This window comes from Lepidochelys olivacea (genome assembly GCF_965140295.1).
Source record: "Lepidochelys olivacea isolate rLepOli2 genome assembly, chromosome: 1".
In the NCBI taxonomy this organism is placed as follows: Eukaryota; Metazoa; Chordata; order Testudines; family Cheloniidae; genus Lepidochelys; species Lepidochelys olivacea.
Window position 1 is genome coordinate 348,457,014 of NC_140411.1, and position 20,917 is coordinate 348,477,930.

General features: G+C 45.6%; 1 protein-coding gene and 1 long non-coding RNA gene across 2 annotated transcripts in view; one reads left to right on the forward strand and one right to left on the reverse strand.

The window, feature by feature from the left end:
- Nucleotides 1-944: 944 nt before the first annotated feature.
- Nucleotides 945-20,917, forward strand: part of TASOR2 (transcription activation suppressor family member 2) — a 76,799-nt gene continuing 56,826 nt past the window's right edge. Inside the window, exons 1-2 of the mRNA XM_084617227.1 lie at nucleotides 945-1,506; nucleotides 18,327-18,472. Coding sequence (XP_084473353.1) covers nucleotides 1,476-1,506; nucleotides 18,327-18,472 — 177 coding nt within the window. The 5' untranslated portion in view covers nucleotides 945-1,475. The remainder of the gene's footprint in view (nucleotides 1,507-18,326; nucleotides 18,473-20,917) is intronic.
- LOC311514646 lies at nucleotides 10,591-20,157 on the reverse strand. Its single transcript, XR_014709904.1, has 3 exons — nucleotides 20,021-20,157; nucleotides 17,551-17,640; nucleotides 10,591-11,003 (listed from the first exon to the last, which is right to left on the reverse strand). It is a non-coding gene; the product is annotated as an uncharacterized lncRNA (long non-coding RNA).

Below are 20,917 nucleotides of genomic sequence, written 5' to 3' on the forward strand. Positions count from 1 at the left end.
AGACTATTTGTAACAAGCCTAATTCAAAAGTCTAGTAAGTTCTCCAACAGCGGTTTTCTTAGTTTGCCTATTTGTAATTTCAATGATTATCAGTGGAAATATATTTTGGTTGGTTGGTGGGCGTGCACTGAAATCCATGTTTACTGACATTTATACAAATCTAATCTGTCCATGCCTACATATATGCATGTTTTCAACAGGGACATGTAAAGTTAAGTGATTCCCTACTATACCTTGACCAAATCTACAGCACTGATTTTCAAAATACACCTTTTTAACAGGCATGTTTCCTGCCTTTCCCCTTTAAACTCTCCTGTTCTCTTTAAATGTTAATCCTGGCGCGCAGGCCGACAGGCTGTGACTTTCTTTTAGAGAGGGGACTCCTAGATTTCGGATTAATTTTACTGGATTAGATTCCCTGTGCTCACCCATGCCACGGGCTGTGTGGGTTTACAGAGCTGGATGCCCCATGTTTAAAGCCTCCCCCTCTAAGGAGGAAGGCTTTTACGGAAACGTCTCACTGACACATGCAAGATCTCGCTCTTCCTTCCAAATCCCCTCCAGGCTGCCAAGCCGTGGTGGGAAGGAGAAGTGGGGATTCGAGTGTGTATTCGGAGCGTGCGCCATTGAAACCCCCGTTCACACGGTAACACCCCTTTCGGAGGATCAGCTTTTGTGGCGCAATTGTTTTTCAGCTCAGCCCTGCGGGGGGTGGAGGCAACAATCCCTCAGCATAGGCGATGGCCACGGGAATAAACTAAAAGCTTCGTGGCACTCAGGGGACTCAACTCCCTCTCTGGCAGGGCAGTGGCTGGTTTGCAAACGCCGCTGCTGGGTTGACTGCACGGTGACCTTGCGGGAAGTACAACGCGTTAGCTTTCCGGTTCAGTTTTCACTTTCTTTCTCTCCTTTTTCCTCCCTCCTTTTCCTCCCCAGCTCCCTTTTTACTTCCTGGGGCTGGCGGATGGTGGGTGCAGCCTCCCCTGCGAAAGCGGAGCCCGCGTCGGACATGTTTCCCTTGGCTTAGCCATGTCGCTTTCCCTGGCCAGGGGAGCAGAGGGGAGAGAAGACCGGGCCGCCTTGCCAGAGAGGAGGGGGCGGAAAAAAACCCTCCCCGGCATCCCTGGCCATTTCTCCCCCCTTTGCTCCGGCCGCGGGTTGCCGTCCTAGAGCGAGCTTGAGAGAGGGGACGATCCCAAACGCCCCGCTGCCCCGCAGTTGAATGAGCGGTTGCCCGGCCCGCCCCCCCGCAGCATCGTCCTCTCTGCCCCCCTGGATCGGAGCCCCAGGGGCAGCAAAGGCCCCCCTGGGTCTGTGACTGGCGGGGGAGGCGCCGGGAAAGCCCCCCCCCCCAGGGAGGACGCGGAGGCCAGCCGCGGCCATGCGGGGCTGCGGGGACGGGCGGCGGGGTCCGGCGCTGCCCCGCTGAGGGAGCGGGTGGGGGGCGGCGGGGCAGAGAGGAGACGCCCGCCGCCATGGGGGAGCCGCAGGACGCCGCAGCCGCAGGTGAGCGGGGGCTGATGGCTCCGGGGGGGGGGGCGGCTTCTGGGCAGCGTTTGCTCTTCGCAGGGCAGGGCACGTCTCTGCAAAGGGGCTCAGACTGGGGGGGGGGGTCAAAGTGTGGGTGGGGGGGCGATTTTGTGGGGTTTTTTTTAAAAATATCCGACGACACCGTGTCTCCCCCCCCCCCCCGTCCCCAGCTCGGCTTGAATGTTTAACCCTTATGGGGGCGCCCAGGAGGGGCAGTCGGGTGGGCACGTCGATGTGCGTTTCCCTCCAGAGGCGATTCTCCTGCTGCGGGGAGAGTTTGTGCGGGTCGCGGGCAGCCTCAGCCCTGGGGACGCGCCGTCCTCCTTGCAGTGGTGGTTTCAGCCTTCCTTGTGCGTGGGGGTATTGAGGAGCCTGCCCCAGGTGCAGAGTTGTGGCTTGTCCAGTGGTGGGCGAGGGAAGAGATGATTTTTATAGGTGTGTATCTATATAAGGCGAGGGCTGTGGGCGTTGATGCTGTACTAACCAGGCCAAGGGAGACATGGAGCCTGCTCCCAGGGGGGGGGTTATCATTTAAACAGGCAAACAACCCGGTCACTGAAGAAAGAAAGAGTTTACCTGTTGATAATGCAATGCAAGAAAAGGGCAAATATAAACACCACAGAAAAATCTGTGCAAACCCTGCATGTCGGTGCGATCTCTTGAAAAATACACAGGCGAGAAAGAAACAGTGTCTCTTCGCTTTTTCCATGGATGAATTGCGACCGTACGTGAAATATTGTAATGTGTAGCATTTCCAAACAAATGTTTCTGCATCTGGAGATGAACAGCAAAATCTCTGTATCGCCTTGCTGCCTCAGGAAGGTTTTTGTGTGAAGAAAATTACCTGGTTGCGATAAGTGAGTGGGTTTTGGGGAGAGAGCTAGGAGGTCAGCTTATTTATGTATTGGACCCTTATTATTTAGGTCCCGGGTCTGCAATGTGCATTAGCTGACCCTCCTGCACTGATTCTCCGCCTGGAGAGGCCTGCTTGTGTGGATCATGTTGCAGGACAAAGGCCTGAGTTATTTATTAATTTTGCACAATGCTTCAGATTCTTTTATTATTGCCAGTGCAGTGAAAATCAGCAGAGGCAGTAAAAATCGGCCAGCATTTCATAAGAGGTGCTTATAAATTGACAGAAAAAATGGTAAAGGGTCCAATTTACACACAACTGAAGACTGAAAAATCCGTTCTTTATTTATCATTTGTCGCTTCCGTGTTCTGCTTAGCGATAGATTATTTGTTTAGTGCTGTAAAGGTACAGGACAGTCAAAGGCGACTGTTGCGGCCCTAAAGAGTGTGTAATTTGTTATACAGGGGTTAAGCGAGTTTGTACTCGGGGGGCTAGTCCTTGCCACCGTGGCCGTACTCCCTATTTTAGTGTGCTAGCTCAAACAGCCCTAACACCTTGTACACCTACCCAATTTGGGAAATGCACCGCCCAGCTCCTGGGTAGACGTATCTTTTTAGAGTCCACATTCTCTGACCCTGATCCTGCAATGTTATGTAATGTTTGGTCTGTTTTGCTCTTCAGTTAGGCATGAGATTCCCATTACCCTTAGGACTTCTCTCAATGCTCAGGCACATCTAATATATTCAATTGGAAAAAAAAAATTAAAGAGGAAACAGAGTTCCTCACACATCCAAAGGGTATGGTTTTCTGCAGGTAGGCACAACACATAAGGATTACTTCCGCTACCACCGGAATACCACATCTGGGTTGAAACACAGCAACTGATTGGTCAGCTAACAGCAGATTTGGCGGGAAGGTGAAGAATATTTTATCCAATATACACTGTATGTGATCGGTGGAATAAATTACCTCCACTGCAATTTGGTCAGGACACTGCACTTAGGCAGGGTTTTCTGCTACTTCACAGCTTTGTTTTTCTGCCTACTTGAAGCTGTAAGCATGACTCAACGATAGCAACGTAATTTCCTCTGAGGACTTAAGCACATGATTATATCTTCACGGTTGAGTCAAGTAGGAGGAGACGCTGGGCTGTGTGGGAGAAACACTTGGCCTGGTCTATGCTTAAAAATTAGATCAAGCCAGCCGCGTCATCGCTCAGCCCTGTGAAAAATTTCACACCCTGAGCTCCATAGTTAGGTCAGCCTAATCCATGGTGCTCACAGTGGAACAGCTTCAAGAGGAGAGAGTCGGGGAGCCCACACACCAGAATATCCCACAGCTCGGTGATTAGAGCACTGTCCTGAGAAGTGGGAGATTTCTGTGCGAATCCTTTCCTCCACCCGCCCCTCAGGGGAACTGAACCTCGGTCTCTCACATCCCTGGTGAGTGCTCTAACCACTGAGATAAAAGCTATAAGGTGGGCACCTCCACTGCAACCTCCCTCTGCCAGATTATAAACGGGACCCGTTCTAATAGGTGGCCCCTAGGCTGGATTGGGCCTCACAGGTGAGCTAGACCTCTCATCCCCTGGTTCGTGAATCACTAGGGCTTAGGAGGGAAATAGGTGTCCAGAAGGAGGCAGGAGTGCACATGCCCAGAGGCAGAAACCAGACACTGAGGCAACTGCTATTCTGAAAATTTAGGGAGCAAGTGCATTTAGGCGCCTACGGGGTTCGGCAGGAATTTTATGCGTCGCAGTGAGGCCTAAAACTGGGCTTAGGTGCCTAAACCGCAGACTGAGACACCTAAGGTTCTTTGTGAGCCTCACTCAACATGTTCAAATGTGGGTGCCTAAATCAGTGGACTGATCTTTGGGGGTGCTAAGCACCCTAGCTCCTATTTAAATTGATAGGGCAGCCTGGGTACTCGGAATGCCTGAGTATCCGCCCGTATGTCAATGCCTAACTTTAGGCATCCAAGTTTGAAAAATCTGGTGTAAAGACTTGCCTAAGGTCACAAAAGATGTCAGTTTCTGAGCCTGGACTAGAATCCAGGACTTTTGACTCCCTATCCTCTGCTCTTACCACAAGAAAATGCTGTTTTATGTTTAATTCAGGTATAAATATTGCATTTTTTCCATAGTATCAATGCCCCTCTTACATTAATAGGAAATATAGGCCCAAAATCCAAGTTTGGGTTTTGTTGTGTTGTTTTTTTTTTTTTAATGCAAAACCTATTCAAAATATTTCTTTAAAATATCCTTCTAGTGGATTTAAACTTCCCCAGGCTTCCCTGGATACCCAAATTTGTCATCATTGTGCTTCTACCGGTGAATCAGAAAGTGAAACTGATTAGACACAAAAATGAAAGGGAATACAATAGAACCTCAGAGTTATGAACACTGGAGTTATGAACTGACCGGTTAACCGCACATCTCATTTGGAACCGGAAGTACGCAATCAGGCCGCAGCACAGACCAAAAAAAAAAAAAAAAAGCAAATACAGGATAGTGCTGTGTTTAAATATAAAACTACTAAAAAAAATAAAGGGGAAGTTACAAAAAATACTTGACAAGGTAAGGAACCTGTTTCTGTGCTTGTTTCATTTAAATTAAAATGGTTAAAAGCAGCATTTGTCTTCTGCATAGTAAAGTTTCAAAGCTGTGTTAAGTCAATGTTCAGTTGTCAACTTTTGAAAGAACCACCATCATGTTTTTGTTCAGTGTTACGAACGTTTCAGAGTTACGCACAACCTCCATTTCCTAGATGTTCGTAACTCTGAGGTTCTACTGCACTCTAACTTGTTTAACACTGTACATGCATGCTTTGGGGGACAGAAAACTGAAGGTTGTTAAAAGTGGTGAGTGGATTTTGGTGAGCCATAATCTTAGAAATGTAGGGCTAGTACATCCGCCTTCCCTGAGACAGGACCAAGTATACCTAGACCATCCCTGACAGATGTTTATCTAACCTGTTCTTAAAAACCTCCAACTTGTTCCAGTGCTTAACTATCCTTATATTTAGAAAGTTTTTCCTAATATCTAACCTAAATCTACATTGGTGTGATTCAGAAAAATCAGGAGAGCGATATGAATCAGTTTTGTTGGAGGAAGATCGTAGAGGAACCAGAAGGGAGAAAGCTAAATCATGCCCAAAGACATCCAATACAGAGAGCAAGGAACAGGGAAACATTTAAAGTGAATCAGGTGAACCAGAGCAAAAGAGAAAACCGAGGCCTGAAAAAAGATAGAAATAAGAAATGTGGCATGTTGTTTGAGGATCAGAAGATTGTGAGCATACTCTTCTAGGTGTGTAGGCTGCAAGGAAAAGTATCACTAATTTCCTAAGTGCTAAAAGGTCTTTAAGTCATAGTGAAAGTGTGGTAGGTTTGGGAATACTCAATCGGATAAGTATTTGCAGTTAAGTGAATCCACAACAGGATGGCAACCAATTACTGGACCATCAAAGGAGATGATCTCCCTATTCCAACTACAAAAGAATAAGTGAAGCCACCCAGGGAGGTATTTGAGAATAAGAAACTAAAATTTTCCAGGAATGTTTACTGATTTTGGGTGCCTAACTTGAAACACCTTTCTGTCTGATCTTCCCAAGTGGTAAAGACCTGCAGCTCCCCTCGATTTGGGCACTATGAGTGCTCATACATCTCGGTAAAAATAGCTTCCTGGGGTTATAAAGAAACTTCCCCTATGGACAGGTTAGTCTGTAATTGTCAGTTATAGGAAATCGCTAATGCTATCAGCTGTCGTCAGATGGGATACTGGACCAGTGGTCCGACTCGTTAAGGCTTTTTTCCATCGTAGCATAGGAGATGCCTTCATGCCACAATCACTCCAATGTGATAATTACATATTCTTTTAAAATTCGCCTCCCAGGGGCCTGACTCAGGGTACACTGAGGTAAATAGAAAGACTCCTGTTGCTTTAATGGAGGTTGGATCAGGCCACATAGGCCTAGGAAAATGTGAAATACAAAAAGACGTTGGAATCCTCTTCTTTTTCTTCAGAACATCCAGGTGGCTGCAACTAGCCTGGCTTTTTCCAGAAATTATTAATGCTGATCTCACGGGCAAAGGTGATTACTCAGGCACTCCCTTGCTCCGGGATCTGAACATACAGCCTTGCAAGTACTCCCATCCCCAGGATTCACCTCAAGCTGCATGACTGTCTCCTAGGCATACCCTTGATCTATTATGTCATGTTTATCCCCCTGGCCCTACAACTCGGATCACTAGAAGCACGTGGTACTTTAAACCCTTCTCAATGCTACCTGTGCCTCTGATACAATACTATAACTGTTGCCAGTGTCTCATAGTGGCGAGCTCATGGAGAGAAAGGGGGGGAAGGGGTAATGGCCAAGGGAGAGAGAATAGGTCAGGGAACAATGGAGGAGATGATGAAGGGGAACAGTAGAGAAAAGAAGAGAGACAGTGGGATTGTCCAATTTGTAGGAAGGAACAAGGTTGTAATAGTTTTGCTCGCAAAAATCTGTCTCGCTCTTGTAAGGGTCTCACTCTGTACTATTCAAGCAAATTTCTTGAAATGAATCCTGCCTGCCTAATCTGCTTCTGAGATAAGAACCATTTGTCTAACACTAATACTTAATTTAAGATAAAGACATGCATTTGTGTGGGTGTATTCCAAACCAATAATAGCCCACGACTTATTTGCATCTTCAATGTGGAAAAGATTTTAAGAACAAAAAACTCCCATATAAACTCACTTCTACTCCATAAAATTGACTTTTAAATGTAAAAAAGGAATTCCGAACACTTAACACATTCTGCTTCATTCCAGAAAGTAAATTTATGAATATGATATTTTGTGGTGATCTTTTAAATAAAAGAAAACATTAAGTAAAAAAAAAAAAAGGGGGACTGAATATGGCATGGCAAGTCCCCTAACTATCAGAGATGCTTGCAGCTTTATCCATCTTGCTCTCTGAAACATTCTGGTGCCACCTAGCTGCATATAGAGATTTGTCAAAGAAAATTCTAATTATCTTTCCTATACTATGATTTGCCGATTCCCTGGCAAGAATCTAACCGTGCAGAACTGTACTTAGAAGTAGACAGTCAATATTGATATGAATCTAGGCTGAAATCATTTGCCTTCCCTGTAATTATAGTGTTTTGTTCTACAGGTAAAGATTCTGACATACAGCAAAGGAATTAACTTCTAAGCATCTGTTCATTGCAATGCAGTATGTGTTTGTTCCGAAACACTGCACTATATGCTTTATATAGTCACTTGATCCATGAAATGATTGGTAGACTACGTCCTGGGTTGGCCTCTGGTGGCCAGTTTCCAAGTACCCATAATAATACTTAACCGTGGAACAGTCTGTTAATTCTATGTGTATTGTTACTCTTGGAGCAATGACCTAAATGAATTTTACATTATCTTACTAATTAGGAATAGTTTGTCGTAGTCAGATGATAAAAAAGTATATTTCATATTAACATGTCTCAATGCCTTACAGACTTAATATATTTATAAATGGAGGCGCTGGTCCTGCAAACTTTGATGCCTAAGAGTAACTTTACACATGTGAATAACCCCACAGATATCCAGAGGAGTAGGTGGGTGAGTAAAGTTACTCACCTGCATAGGTGTTTCCAGGATTGGCACTTAAATAGCAAAGAATGATTACAGAATATAGTTAAAGACTCAAAGTTAAAAAGATTTAATCAAGTATGTAAGACTACTCATTTTACGCTGCAGAATTCAAGGGACTCTCAGTACAACTTGTATAATAACTGAATGCCTGGGATTATTAAATCAGCATTACAAATCTAATTTCCTTTTCACCATTTAAGCTATTACTTTTCTTTCTCTTATGATACTCAGCTAAGATAGTGGGGGAAATAGGCAGTTTCACTTTTGTTTCTGTTCTTCTATGTTTCACTTTCAGCTTCTCAGTACAGTGCAGACACAACAGGAGAATGTTTAAAACGGAAACGGCTGTTTCCATTAAAATTAAAAAAGCTTTCAATTTTTTAAAGTTTTGCAACTTTTTTTCAATGCAGAATCTAAATTTGGGCCTAAATATAGTTGAAAGGGCCCCTTTAGCCTTAAAGAGAACCTGAGAATTTTACTGAATTTCCAGATTTGTTGCATTTTCTGTAATTGTTTCCTCTGATACATATCTACATACTAACTTTTAAAATTTTCTCCAGTTTTTACTGAATAGCGTATGCCTTAGGTAGCACAACTCCTTGTTTCTAGTTAACTATAAATGTTCTGTTTCTGTCACATTTCAGAAAGCTTCCCAGGCTCTTGTGAGGTCACCTTGTTGAACCTGATCCTGAAAGATGCCAAGCACTTAAAATTCTCATTGATTTCAGTCCATCGGGCCCTTAAAATGCATTCTCCTGCTTGTACAGGTTTATGACCCTATATTCTCTTTCTTTAGGCTCAGTGTGGTGTTCACCTGCAGCTTAGCTAATATAGAAGGACAACCAGCTAGATGTGGTCTAAGGTTCTCAATGCTGCAAATACTAACACATACAAGTAACTTTACTAATGCAGCCAGTGTGGTCAAATTCAGTGGTGCTACTCTCAGTAGTAAGCACCATGCCTGGTAATATTTGCAGGACTGAGACTTATAAGAAGGACGCACAAGGCCCAGTGGCAAACTTGTAGCGTAGGGTTTTTAATAATGAAAATTATCATTCAAAATTCCTTAAACAATTATCAAAGCAATAGTGACTCAAGAGTAAATCCACCAACAGGCTTGTAGTGATTGCAGCATATCATTTAAACATTCTTGTGTTTAAGGACAAGATCTGCCATCCGTTTCACTCTGGTTTTTGTGGTTCATTAGGCCACATGAGGCATTTACCTGGGTGTTGCCACCTCCCTCTCAACCCATAAAAGCCTCTCACCTGAGTTTAGTGGTGCTTTCAGCCAGGGCTAGCTTGTTCAGAGAGGGGGTGGATTAGAGCCTGAATTCTGCTTTCACTTAGGCAGGTAACCCGCCCACTTTGCAGTATGGACACAAGTTAAACCACTTGAGTTCTCAGTCCTCCAGTGCCATCCCATAATTCCCCCCCGTGTGCCCAGAGGGACGGACGTGTTCTCCCACAATTCACTGGGAAACAGCAGCTCAGCGTACTGTTGCACAAAGAACCGTGGGATGTGCCCCCAGAAGGCTAGGGGAGCGCAGCACCAGTGCGGACACAGTCACTCGGGTAGGGCATTACAGGGCGGCTGCTCACACCAGGGCTAAGCTAACCTGGGTGCTGATCACCTGAGCTAACTCTGCAGCTCAAACAAGCCAGAGGAGTCTGAAATCAGAGTCTTCACTGTTCACTTGAGTTCTGCTGTCTGCCAAATTGTGTGTTCCAAGTCACAAATAGTCCACACTGGATGTGGCATTTGGCCACAAAAAGGAAAAGTAACTAAATGGCTAGAATTAGCTGCATGCTGCTGCCTTTCCCCCAGGCAGACTGTGGAGCTAGTTTTGGACACCAGGAAAAACGTACTACTGACGGAATATGTTAATAATTCTGCAAACCTGGGTGATGAGAGACAAAGGATGAGGCAGGGGTGGACAAACTACAGCCATCCAGATGTTTTAATCCGTCCCTTGAGCTCCCACCAGGGAGCAGGGTCCGGGGCTTGCCCAGCTCTGGTGCTCCAGCCAGGGGCTTGCCCCACTCTGCGCAGCTCCTGGAAGCAGCAGCATGTCCCCCTTGCCCCCGCCCCAAGCGCTGCCCCTGCAGCTCCCATTGGCCAGGAACTGCGGCCAGTGGGAGCTGCGGGGCGGTGCCTATGGACAGAGCTGTGTGCAGAGCCACCTGGCTGCACCTCCGTGTAGGAGCTGGAGGGGTGACATGCCAGTGCTTCGGCAAGCTGCTTGAGGTAAGCGCCGCCCTGAGCCTGCACCCCTGATCCCCCTCCCACACTCCAACCCCATGCCCCAGCCCTGATCCCCCTCCCGTCCTCCAAACCCCTCAGTCCCAGCCCGGAGCCCCCTCCTGCACCTACAACCCCTCATCCCCAGCCCCACCCCAGAGCCCTCAGCCCCAGCCGGAGCCCTCACCCCCTCTGTACCCCAACTCCCTGCCTCAGTCCGGAGCCCCCTCCTGCACCCTGAGCTCCTCATTTCTGGCCCCACCCCAGAGCCCTCACCCCCTCCCGCACCCCAACCCCCAATTTCGTGAACGTTCATGGGCCACCATACAATTTCCATACCCAGATGTGGCCCTCGGGCCAAAAAACTTGCCCACCCCTGGGCTGAAGTTCAGCATTCCTCTGGCTCTTATTTTACTTAAAAGACAGATCATGTTGCAGAGGAATGGTGGGAGGGTCCCAATAATTGTGTGGGGTTTTATTTGGAAGTAGGGCAAGAAAGAGGGGATTGAATCTTCAAGCCATGAAGGGGCCCATGATGTTTTTTAGCAGATTAACCCAATTACATTTCTGAAGTTAGCCGGGAAAAGTCATTCATGGCAGATGCTGTCATCAGTCGTGTAATGCGGCGAGGCCAGACATGGGTAAAGCCTGCAGTTCCATCCTCTTACCATCAGCCCCTTCTCCAACCGAAGACATGACCGTACACAAGGCCCAGTTGCTCTCTGGTGAACCTTCGGAGAAGATCTGTTATGCAAAGAAAAGCCAAAACATCAGGCTGTAGCCACTTGCAGGGCCCAATCCAGCCCCCTTTGAAAGAAGTAGAAAGACGGCCACTGATTTCAGTGGGAGTTGGCGCAGACCGTAGGGCACTGAAGGACTTGCTGGGCACGCTCAATAGTCTCCTGCTGTCATTGCTAGGAGTCTGAGGACTGCTTTTGTATCATCATCACTGTCAGTTAGCAGGGTGAATCTTGTTTGCTGGTACAGTTAAAGCAGTACAACCGCTCAGTGTGGCTGCAGTTATATATAAGTGGGTTTTACACTATTCGCTCTGGTCTTCGCTTAATATTTAGATTGACATAGGTACGTCGGTCAGGGGTGTGAGGGCTGTAACTGAGCTGACCTGACCCGCCCTCCAGTAGATGCAGCTACGTCAACAGAAGAACGGTACCGTCACTCAGGGAGAGGGTGTTCCTATAGCAACGGAAAACCTCTTCCATTGGTGTAGGTTGTGGGGTGATGCTGGCATGGCTCCCAGCCCCCCAGATCCCTTCCCTTTGAAAACTGCCTCCACCTCCTGAAAACTGCCCCCGAATCCTGCCCCCCTGTAAAATGTTCCCCCTTCCTCCCCAAACTGCTCCCCAGATCACCCTCCCCCCTGCAAGTGGCCCCACTCCCGCCAGTCTCTGTCACTAGGGGCATGCGCCGCTGGCCCCTCTCCCAGTGCTTAGCTTCGCCGGTGTCAGCTGCTCACCCGGGATTGCTGCCCACAGACAGGCCAGGCTACTTGGAGAGAGGTAACCACCCTCGGGTGGGCTTGAGTGGGAGGGGGAGCGGCCTCCGGGGAGTGAGCCAGGCCCGCAGTTGAGGGGAAGGGGAAGCCCCCCAATGCTGCCTCATCTCCTCCAGTCTCACCCTTCTCCTTCCTTCAGTGCTCTCACAACCAGCCTCCCTCAATGTCCCCTGCCCCCTCAGCCCTACCCCCAAATCCCAGGCTCCACCCACACTCTCAGTCCTGAGCCCCTCGGCCCTACTCCCAACCCCCCTGGCTCCCATCTCCCCCAAACTCAGCCCCCTTGTGCCCCCAACCCTACCTTATCCATCCTATCTTCCCTCACCCACACCTTTCAACCCTACCCCAACCCCCTTAGTCCCCATGCCTCCACACCCAAACCACTTAGCCCCCCCATGTGCCCCACTCCCAGTCTCCAGGCCCCCCGCAACCATAGCCTCCCCCGCCCAAGGACCCCATCTCCCCCCCCCACACCCCAACTACCTCTCACACCCTTCTTCTTTTGCCCACCCAGCCCCACATACCTATCTTCCCAACCCTCTTTCAGACCTCGTTCCCTCAATTTCTTTCCCCCGTCCCCACCTCGTCCAATGAACCCCTACGTCCAGTCCCCAGCCCCAAACAGATCCCAATTCATTGGCATTGGAAGCCATCTTCCCAGTCTTCTTTCACACACAGTCCCAATCCCGCCTCTGCCCCATTTTACAGATGGGAAACTGAGGCCCAGGTTGACTTTTGCTTGGCCAATGTCACTCCGGAAGGTTGTGGCAGAGCTGGGGACCTTCCTATCAGAAGGAAGAGCACAAATGTTCTCTGCAGCTAGAACTTTTATGGCTTTGTGGCATTTCTGTGCCTTGTTTAGTTTGAGAGAGCTGGACCTATGCAGGTGCTCAGAGAATAGAGCTAAACCTCCCCCACTTGCCCCCTTCTCCTCTTGCCATTTGCCCACCGCTCTTTCAGGATTCACACACGCACACACCAGAGAGAAAGTCCAGTCGGGAGTAGCAGAGAGTGCACACACACTCCTACCCCACAGATCCAACACGGGGAAGCACAGAGTCCCAGGGGAGTCTGGGGTTGAGCATTGTGGGAGACCATTTAGTAAGCTACATTCCTGGAGATTAACCCCTCAGTTGATTGTTGCCCCTCAGATTCTCTTCCACCGCCCCCCAAGCTCTTTATGGGGTCTCTGGGCCCAGTTGAGCCCCAGGACTTCTCACCCCAATGGGCTTATCTTCACTAGACTTGTGGTGAAATACAAATGGCTGCATTTCCCCCTGTGAATTTCAGTATTGAGTCCCGTAGGCTTATGCCAACAACCCCCTCTTTCATGCCCACCACCTCTGTTGATTAGGTTCTGAGAATTATAGGAGCTTCCTGTAAGTGGCTACCGCTGGTCCTGAAACCAGGTGTAAATCAGAAGTGTTTAAATGAGAATTAGAGAAAAAGCGAGAAATATAACTACAAATGTGGCATTCAAAAGTGATTGCTTTACAGGCAGACAGAGAAATGCCATTGAGTTGAGTGTAAGGCCTACCTTCCCTCAGCCAATAATACATGAGTATCTGACACTTTAACAGTGCTTTCTATTCCAAAGGATCCCAAGGCATTAGACAAACACAGGTCCCAATACTGTAATTGGATCCATGCAAGCAGACTCTTAGACGCGTGTGGAGTCTCACTGAAGCGCTCCAACACCCCAATCTTACTCACCTATGTGTTTGTAAGAATCGTAGGACTGGAAGGGACCTCGAGAGGTCATCTAGGCCAGTCCCCGCACTTGTGGCTGGACTAAATATTAACTGGACTATCCCTGACAGGTGTTTGTCTAACCTGCTCTTAAAAATCTCCAGTGACAGAGATTCCACAATCTCCCTGGGCAATTTATTCCAGTGCTTAACCACCCTGACAGTTAGGAAGCTTTCCCTAATGTCCAACCTGAACTGCCCTTGCTGCAAGTTAAGCCCACTGCTTCTTATCCTATCCTCAGAGGTTAAGGAGAACAATTTGTCTCCCTCCTCCTTGTAACAACTTTTTATGGACTTGAAAACTGTTATCATGTCCCCCCTCAGTCTTCTCTTCTCCAGACTGAAAAAACTGGGTTTGTTTAATCTTCCCTCATAGGCCATGTTCTCTAGAACTTGAATCATTTGCGTTGCTCTCCTCTGGACTTTCTCCAATTTGTCCACATCTTTCCTCAAATGTGGTGCCCAGAACTGGACACAATACTCCGGTTGAGGCTTAATCAGCGCGGAGTAGAGCAGAAGAATTACTTCTCATGTCTTGCTTACAATACTCTTGCTCATACATCCCAGAAAGATGTTTGCTTTTTTTTTGCAACAGTGTTACACTATTGACGCATATTTAGCTTGTGATCTACTATGACTGGGAGGTGGTCCTGCTTTGAGCAGGGGGTTGGACTAGATGACCTTCTGGGGTCCCTTCCAACCCTGATATTCTATGATTCTATGATTCTATTCTATGACCCCCCAATCCCTTTCCTCAGTTCTCCCTCTTAGGCAGTCATTTCCCGTTTTGCGTGAGTAGAATTGATTGTTCTTTCCTAAGTGGAGTTCTTTGCATTTGTCCTAATTGAATTTCTTCCTGTTTACTTCAGACCATTTCTTCAGTTTGACCAGATCATTTTGAATTTTAATTCTGTTCTTCAAAGCGCTTGCAACCCCTCCCAGCATACTTTATAAGTGTACTTCCTATGCCATTATCTAAATCAGCGGTTGGCAACCTTTGGCACGCAGCCTGTCAGGGTAAAGCCACTGGTAGGCCAGGCCAGTTTGTTTATCTGGAGGGTCCAGAGGCATGGAGCCCCGCAGCTCCCACTGGCTGCAGTTCGCCATTCCTGGCCAATGGGAGCTGCGGGAAGCGGCACGGGCCGAAGGAAGTGCTAGCCACTGCTTTAGTCAGTGGCTTTATCTTGACTGTCTGGGTGCCAAAGGTTGCTGACCTCTGATCTAAATCATTGATGAAGATATTGAACAGAACCGGACCCAGAACTGATCCCTACAGGACCCCACTCATTATGCCTTTCCAGGTTGACTGTGAATCACTGATAACTATTCTCTGGGAATGGTTTTCCAACCAGTTACATACCCATCTTACAGTAGCTCCATCTAGGCTGTATTTCCCTAGTTTATGAGACAGTCATAAACTGTCAGACAGTATCAAAACCCTTACTAAACTCAAGATATACCACATCTACCACTTCCCCTCGCCCCAGGCTTGTTACCCTGTCAAAGAAAGCTATTAGGTTGGTCTGACATGATTTGCTCTTGACAAATCCGTGCTAACTGTTACTTATCACATTATTATCTTCTAGGTTTCTTCACATTGATTGCTTAATTATTTGCTCCATTATCTTTCAGGCACTGAAGTTAAGATGACTGATCTGTAATTCCCCAGGTTGTCTTTATTCCCATTTTTATAGATAGGCACTATATTTGCCCTTTTCCCATCCTCTGGAATCTCACCTATCTTCCATGACTTTTTGAAGATAATCGCTAATGGCTCAGATGTCTCCTCAGTCACCTCCTTGAGTATTCTAGAATGTATTTCATCAGGCCCTGGTGGTTTGAAAACATCTAACTTGTCTAAGTAATTTTTAACTTGTTCTTTCCATATTTTAGCCTCTGATCCTATCTTCTGTTCACTGGCATTCATTAAGCTAGATGTTCAATTGCTACTAAATTTGTTGGTGAAAATTGAAACAAAAACGTAATTTAGCACTTCTGCCATTTCTACATTTTCTGTTATTGTTTCCCCCCTCTCATTGAGTAATGGGCCTACCCTGTCCTTGGTCTTCCTCTTGCTTGTAATGTATTTGTAGAATGTTTTCTTGTTACTCTTTGTGTCTCTAGCTGGTTTAATCTTCTTTTGTGCCTTGGCCCCATTCAAATCACAGGGACTACCTGTGTGAGTAAAGTGATTTATGAGCTTACGTATTTGAAGAACCGGGCCTTTATTACTTCCTTCACCAATGAAATTCAGCCATCACTGAGGTGGAATGTAAAAGCGTACAGCAGCACTCTCATAAAATTTGTGACAGGAAGGGAAGAAAGCTAGTGTATTTCAATTGAAACCGTTGAGGTAATTTTATTCTACCTTTATAAAATTCCTCATCTGATTTACAGGAACAAGTCTGACCTCCCATGTTATCTTTTTAATATCTTCAAGATGTGAGCGGGAAAGTTATAGACAAAGAAAAACAAAAGAGGGGTCAGAAAAAAGCAAACTAATATATTCCGTTTAATCATCATTAGGTTCAATAAGAGAAAATAGATTAATATCTTTCAGATGTTTTTCTTTAAGCTGTTTATATTTTTCATCTTTGTGTGTTTAGGAAAAATAGTTCTGCTTCTTACTTTTTTACTTCTGCTTTTTAAATAATAATCCCAACAGAGTGATTAGTACAATACAGGATAGATAAAGGGCAAATGTGAACAGGGAAAAAAGAGGTAACTTTTCCACAGGAAGGTTAAAAGAGAAAAAGGCACTTTCGAATAATTAATTTCCATAATTATAACTTGATATCCATTCTTGTCTGTCCTCTAAATGCATTTATTACAACAATTATTTAAATCTGTTTTTCCACTGATATAATTGCCTTTCTTCATATGTTTCATTTGACCCATATAAAACTAGAATTTATCTCCCTTTATTGTTGCAAATCATATGCTGCAGAAATGCAAAATCAGATAACTCTGAGGTTATAGGCAACATTGCCTATGTTAAATAAATTAAAAGCTTGCAAGTTTGGGAGTGTTGGCCTATTATTTTCCTTATGTTAGATCTTTTTGGATCTGAGTAATTGACAGGGATAATGGGATTTGAGGACTAGGGACGTTTTTTATTGTAAAGAAGCAAAAAAGAAAAACCTTCAAACTCACTTTAAAAAAACCTGAGATCATAAAAGTGAAAAATGTGGTGTGAGAGAGATTAATGATCTCTTACTTAGTCATAGCTATGATGAAGATAATACTTTTGACGTGAGATCTAACCCCTTGCCTTTACAGGTCTCCTGGTATCTTTCTTAAAGCACCACTATCCACTGAAAAATTACTCTCTAAATGGCATTGTGAGCTTCCATATTTATTGTCTTTCAGTGACTTCAGGCTCATGTTCTATTTTAAGTTCACAAGTTACAAAAATGTCTTTTGTAATTTGTCTGTACTGAAAACTAAACCTGTGAACTGAAGCTTCCGGCTTGTGCACCCTCACCTGTAGTAAAGATTTGTGAAGTCTAAGAACCTTAATTCAGGATTTCCTGTATTTTAAGTGTTTGTGTTTTCTCTGAATGGATTTTAGCAACTATAGCTCTATAGTAACACACTGTTTGTTTTTCCCTAGTCAAATATATTTACATATAGTTTGGGATCTGTTATGGCATGAATCACCAGTTGCTACTGTTACACGGGGGTTTGCAAATGCCTTTTCTTAGCATGTGAGCAGTATGCGGTCTGAACACTGTATTGATGTCAGGTTTCAGAGTAGCAGCCGTGTTAGTCTGTATTTGTGTTAGTTTTGTGACTGACTGGCTGTTTACCACCGCTCTTTTGAGGGAGCTGTGGTAAACCATGAGTTTTTCTGCTTTAATCATTCTCTCTAACTATTCTTACTGCTGAAGAGTGGCTTCCTGGGAATGGGCATTGGTGTTTGGCCTGACATTTCTTAACAAGGGATTGGGATTGCCTGCATGTGGTTAGTGACCTTTGTTCAATGACTGGTGTATATAGTGTAAATAAACAAGTTACACAGAGAAAATACCTTGACTCCACATCATTGATTTCTCCTCCAAGACAAAGCCAACTCCCAAGGTCCCAACCTCTGCTACTGCTCAGCAGAGAGACAACAGATCTAAAATGATATTTGTAATATTATGATCAAATCTGGCATTATTAGGAATCACAAACATAATTTGCTGTAGGGTCTCATTTGTCCCTATTATTTAAATGTTATTCTCTTTGGTATTACATTTATATCATTTGCAAACAAACCAAAACAGGGCTGTGAAAAGGAATTTGAAGGTGTGCTTGCTCGGAATAAAATAAGGCTTCCTCAGCATCATGTCTCTTTAGAGGGGGTTGAGAGAAGGGGTCCTGTGAGAAAAGTGTGGGGACTGAACTCAGTAGTTGTTAGAGGTTATTAATGAAGCTAGAGGAGAACAGTGAACGCTTATTCTTCCTGTTTGATAGTAGTTTAAACTGCAGCTATAAAGTATTGTAGGTTACATGAATTTGAGGGTAGTTGCTACCAAGAGCCTTCCCAATTCAAACAGAGAGATTGATATACAAGTCCTACGTAGAACTGAGTTACAGGCACCAGGGAAATGAGGTGAGACCTCCCTTCCCTATGTCCTCAATTTTATTTTACATTTTTAATTGTAATTTAATGTCAGGGTTTGTTGAATTAACAATAAGTTTAGCAATTTTTGTTGTTGTTTTTGCTCAGCTGCTACCAAAATCAGAAGAGACTCTCGTGGTGATCTGTGTACACACACTGTCTTCTTGAATATTTTCACTTCTTTATTGTTTTACTTACAGCTTTTCACCAAATGCCAGTGGATTCAAGTTCCCTTTACCAGTCAGCAGTTTCGGTGCTGCATAACTCATATTTGGATTCCACATCTCGGATTGGCTTTCAGTACAGTCGAGTGACTTTGGTGAATAATGATGTATTTTTAAAGGAGGTATGTTTCGTGGGCGAGGGGTTTAGTTAAAGGTTTTGCAAAGGAGGGAATTTCTTCCGTGTCTTCCAGGGTTCTGTTATGTTCCATTGTTTTTTTTGCCTGCCATTTGTGGCAGATGTTTTGATTCTTTCGTTTCCAGAGTTCAGTTAATTTATACGTCCCATTGTGACCTTTGCCCAATTTATAATTCCTGAATGAGTCGAGCATTTTCTTTCTTTTCTCTTCTTGACCCTTCTGCTCCCTACCCCACTCCTTCCTTTGACTGTGGAATAAAGGCTGCAAAATCTGCAGCTGCAGGGCCTCCTCTTCAAGTCATGGGGGGCCCTCAGGCCCGGTTGAAATGCTAATGCGATGCTTATGCTCGAGGGCTTTTCGCGTGGAGCATGAGCTGCTTCATGCTGACTTGAGCCCCAAGTTAAATCAGGATGTCTCTCCTTTTATCGTGGCCCTGGCTGGGATATGTCAGGTCCTCCATCTACCTGTGACCAGGATAGCTCCCTATGCTCTTCCCTTAACTCCTCTTGCAAACATTCATGTGTAATGCCGACAGACCCCAGTTGTCAGCGGGCGGGATCAAACCAGGGGATCTCTGGAGCTTAGTGCATGAGCTTCTACCGCATGAGCTAAAAGCCAACTGACTTCTTAGCTAAGGCTGTAGAGCAAAAAGAAAAGGAGTACTTGTGGCACCTTAGAGACTAACCAATTTATTTGAGCATGAGCTTTCGTGAGCTACAGCTCACTTCATCAGATGCATGCCGTGGAAACTGCAGCAGACTTTATTTATACACAGAGAATATGAAAAAATACCTCCTCCCACCCCACTGTCCTGCTGGTAATCATAGCTTATCTAAAGTGATCATCAGGTGGGCCATTTCCAGCACAAATCCAGGTTTTCTCACCCTCCACCCCCCCCCCACAAATTCACTCTCCTGCTGGTAATAGCCCATCCAAAGTGACAACTCTTTACACAATGTGCATGATAATAAAGTTGGGCCATTTCCTGCACAAATCCAGGTTCTCTCACCCCCTCACCCCCCTCCCAAAAACCGCACACACAAACTCACTATCCTGCTGGTAATAGCTCATCCAAAGTGACCATTCTCCCTACAATGTGCATAATTAAGGTGGGCCATTTCCAGCACAAATCCAGGTTTTCTCACATCCCCCCCACCCCCATACACACACAAACTCACTCTCCTGCTGGTAATAGCTCATAAATAAATAAAGTCTGCTGCAGTTTCCACGGCATGCATCCGATGAAGTGAGCTGTAGCTCACGAAAGCTCATGCTCAAATAAATTGGTTAGTCTCTAAGGTGCCACAAGTACTCCTTTTCTTTTTGCGAATACAGACTAACACGGCTGAAGGCTGTAGAGCAGACTCATTTAACTTTCTCTCTAAGTGGTCTTGGTGCCACTAGATGGGACAGAACACCACACCCAGGAGGTGTGTGGGTTACACATGCACAAGACTGAACCACATCATGCCCTTTCTACAGCAGGGGTGAAACCATTTTAAAAATACTTATTTAAAGAGGGCTTTCCAGTACCTTCTTCATTTGTATTGTGCTCGAGGCTGTATTCTTTGAAGATTGCAAATGACTCTTCAAGCCCCCAGGAACCAGCGCTTCTGTTGTCATTAACTAAAAATAGAGCTGAAATCGTAGTCAACATGTCACAGGGCAGGGTTCACCTCACCCTGGATTCCTCTCTGCAAGCAATCCTCATGTATGCCAGTGGCAAGTTCAACACCCAGTGCTTTATTTACAGTAGACAAGTCCTTGTCCCTCCAACAACATAAAACTTTTACATTTCCTTTAGGCAGGGGGGTGGGAGGTGGAGGGGAAGAGGGGAGGGAAGAGATCTCACCTCCCTGAGATCCTGGGCTTCACTGGCCCTTCCTTCCTGTGTATCCCTCCCTGCTCTTTCCTCTTCCTGTCTCTCTTTTAAGGGTCCTCAGCTGAGGAGCTGACTCGCCTTGTTAACTGGTTAAACATCCAGTCCTTAGCCAATTATCTCCTCAATTGGACTTGCATGGGGACGATTGCCAAATCAGCCTTAGGCCACTCTGACTCTTTCACACTGCATTACAGTGGCACAGTTACACTGTAGAGAAAAGGAGTACTTGTGGCACCTTAGAGACTAACCAATTTATTAGAGCATAAGCTTTCGTGAGCTACAGCTCACTTGCATCTGATGAAGTGAGCTGTAGCTCACGAAAGCTCATGCTCTAATAAATTGGTTAGTCTCTAAGGTGCCACAAGTACTCCTTTTCTTTTTGCGAATACAGACTAACACGGCTGTTACTCTGAAAACTGTAGAGTGTAGAGATTTCCTATATCTGTGGAAGGGGTTTTCCATTGATGTAGGTAATCCAAGGCTCTGAGAGGCCTGCTCTACACCTAAATCTTAGGTCAACCTGGCCACATGGCTCAGGGTTGTGAAAA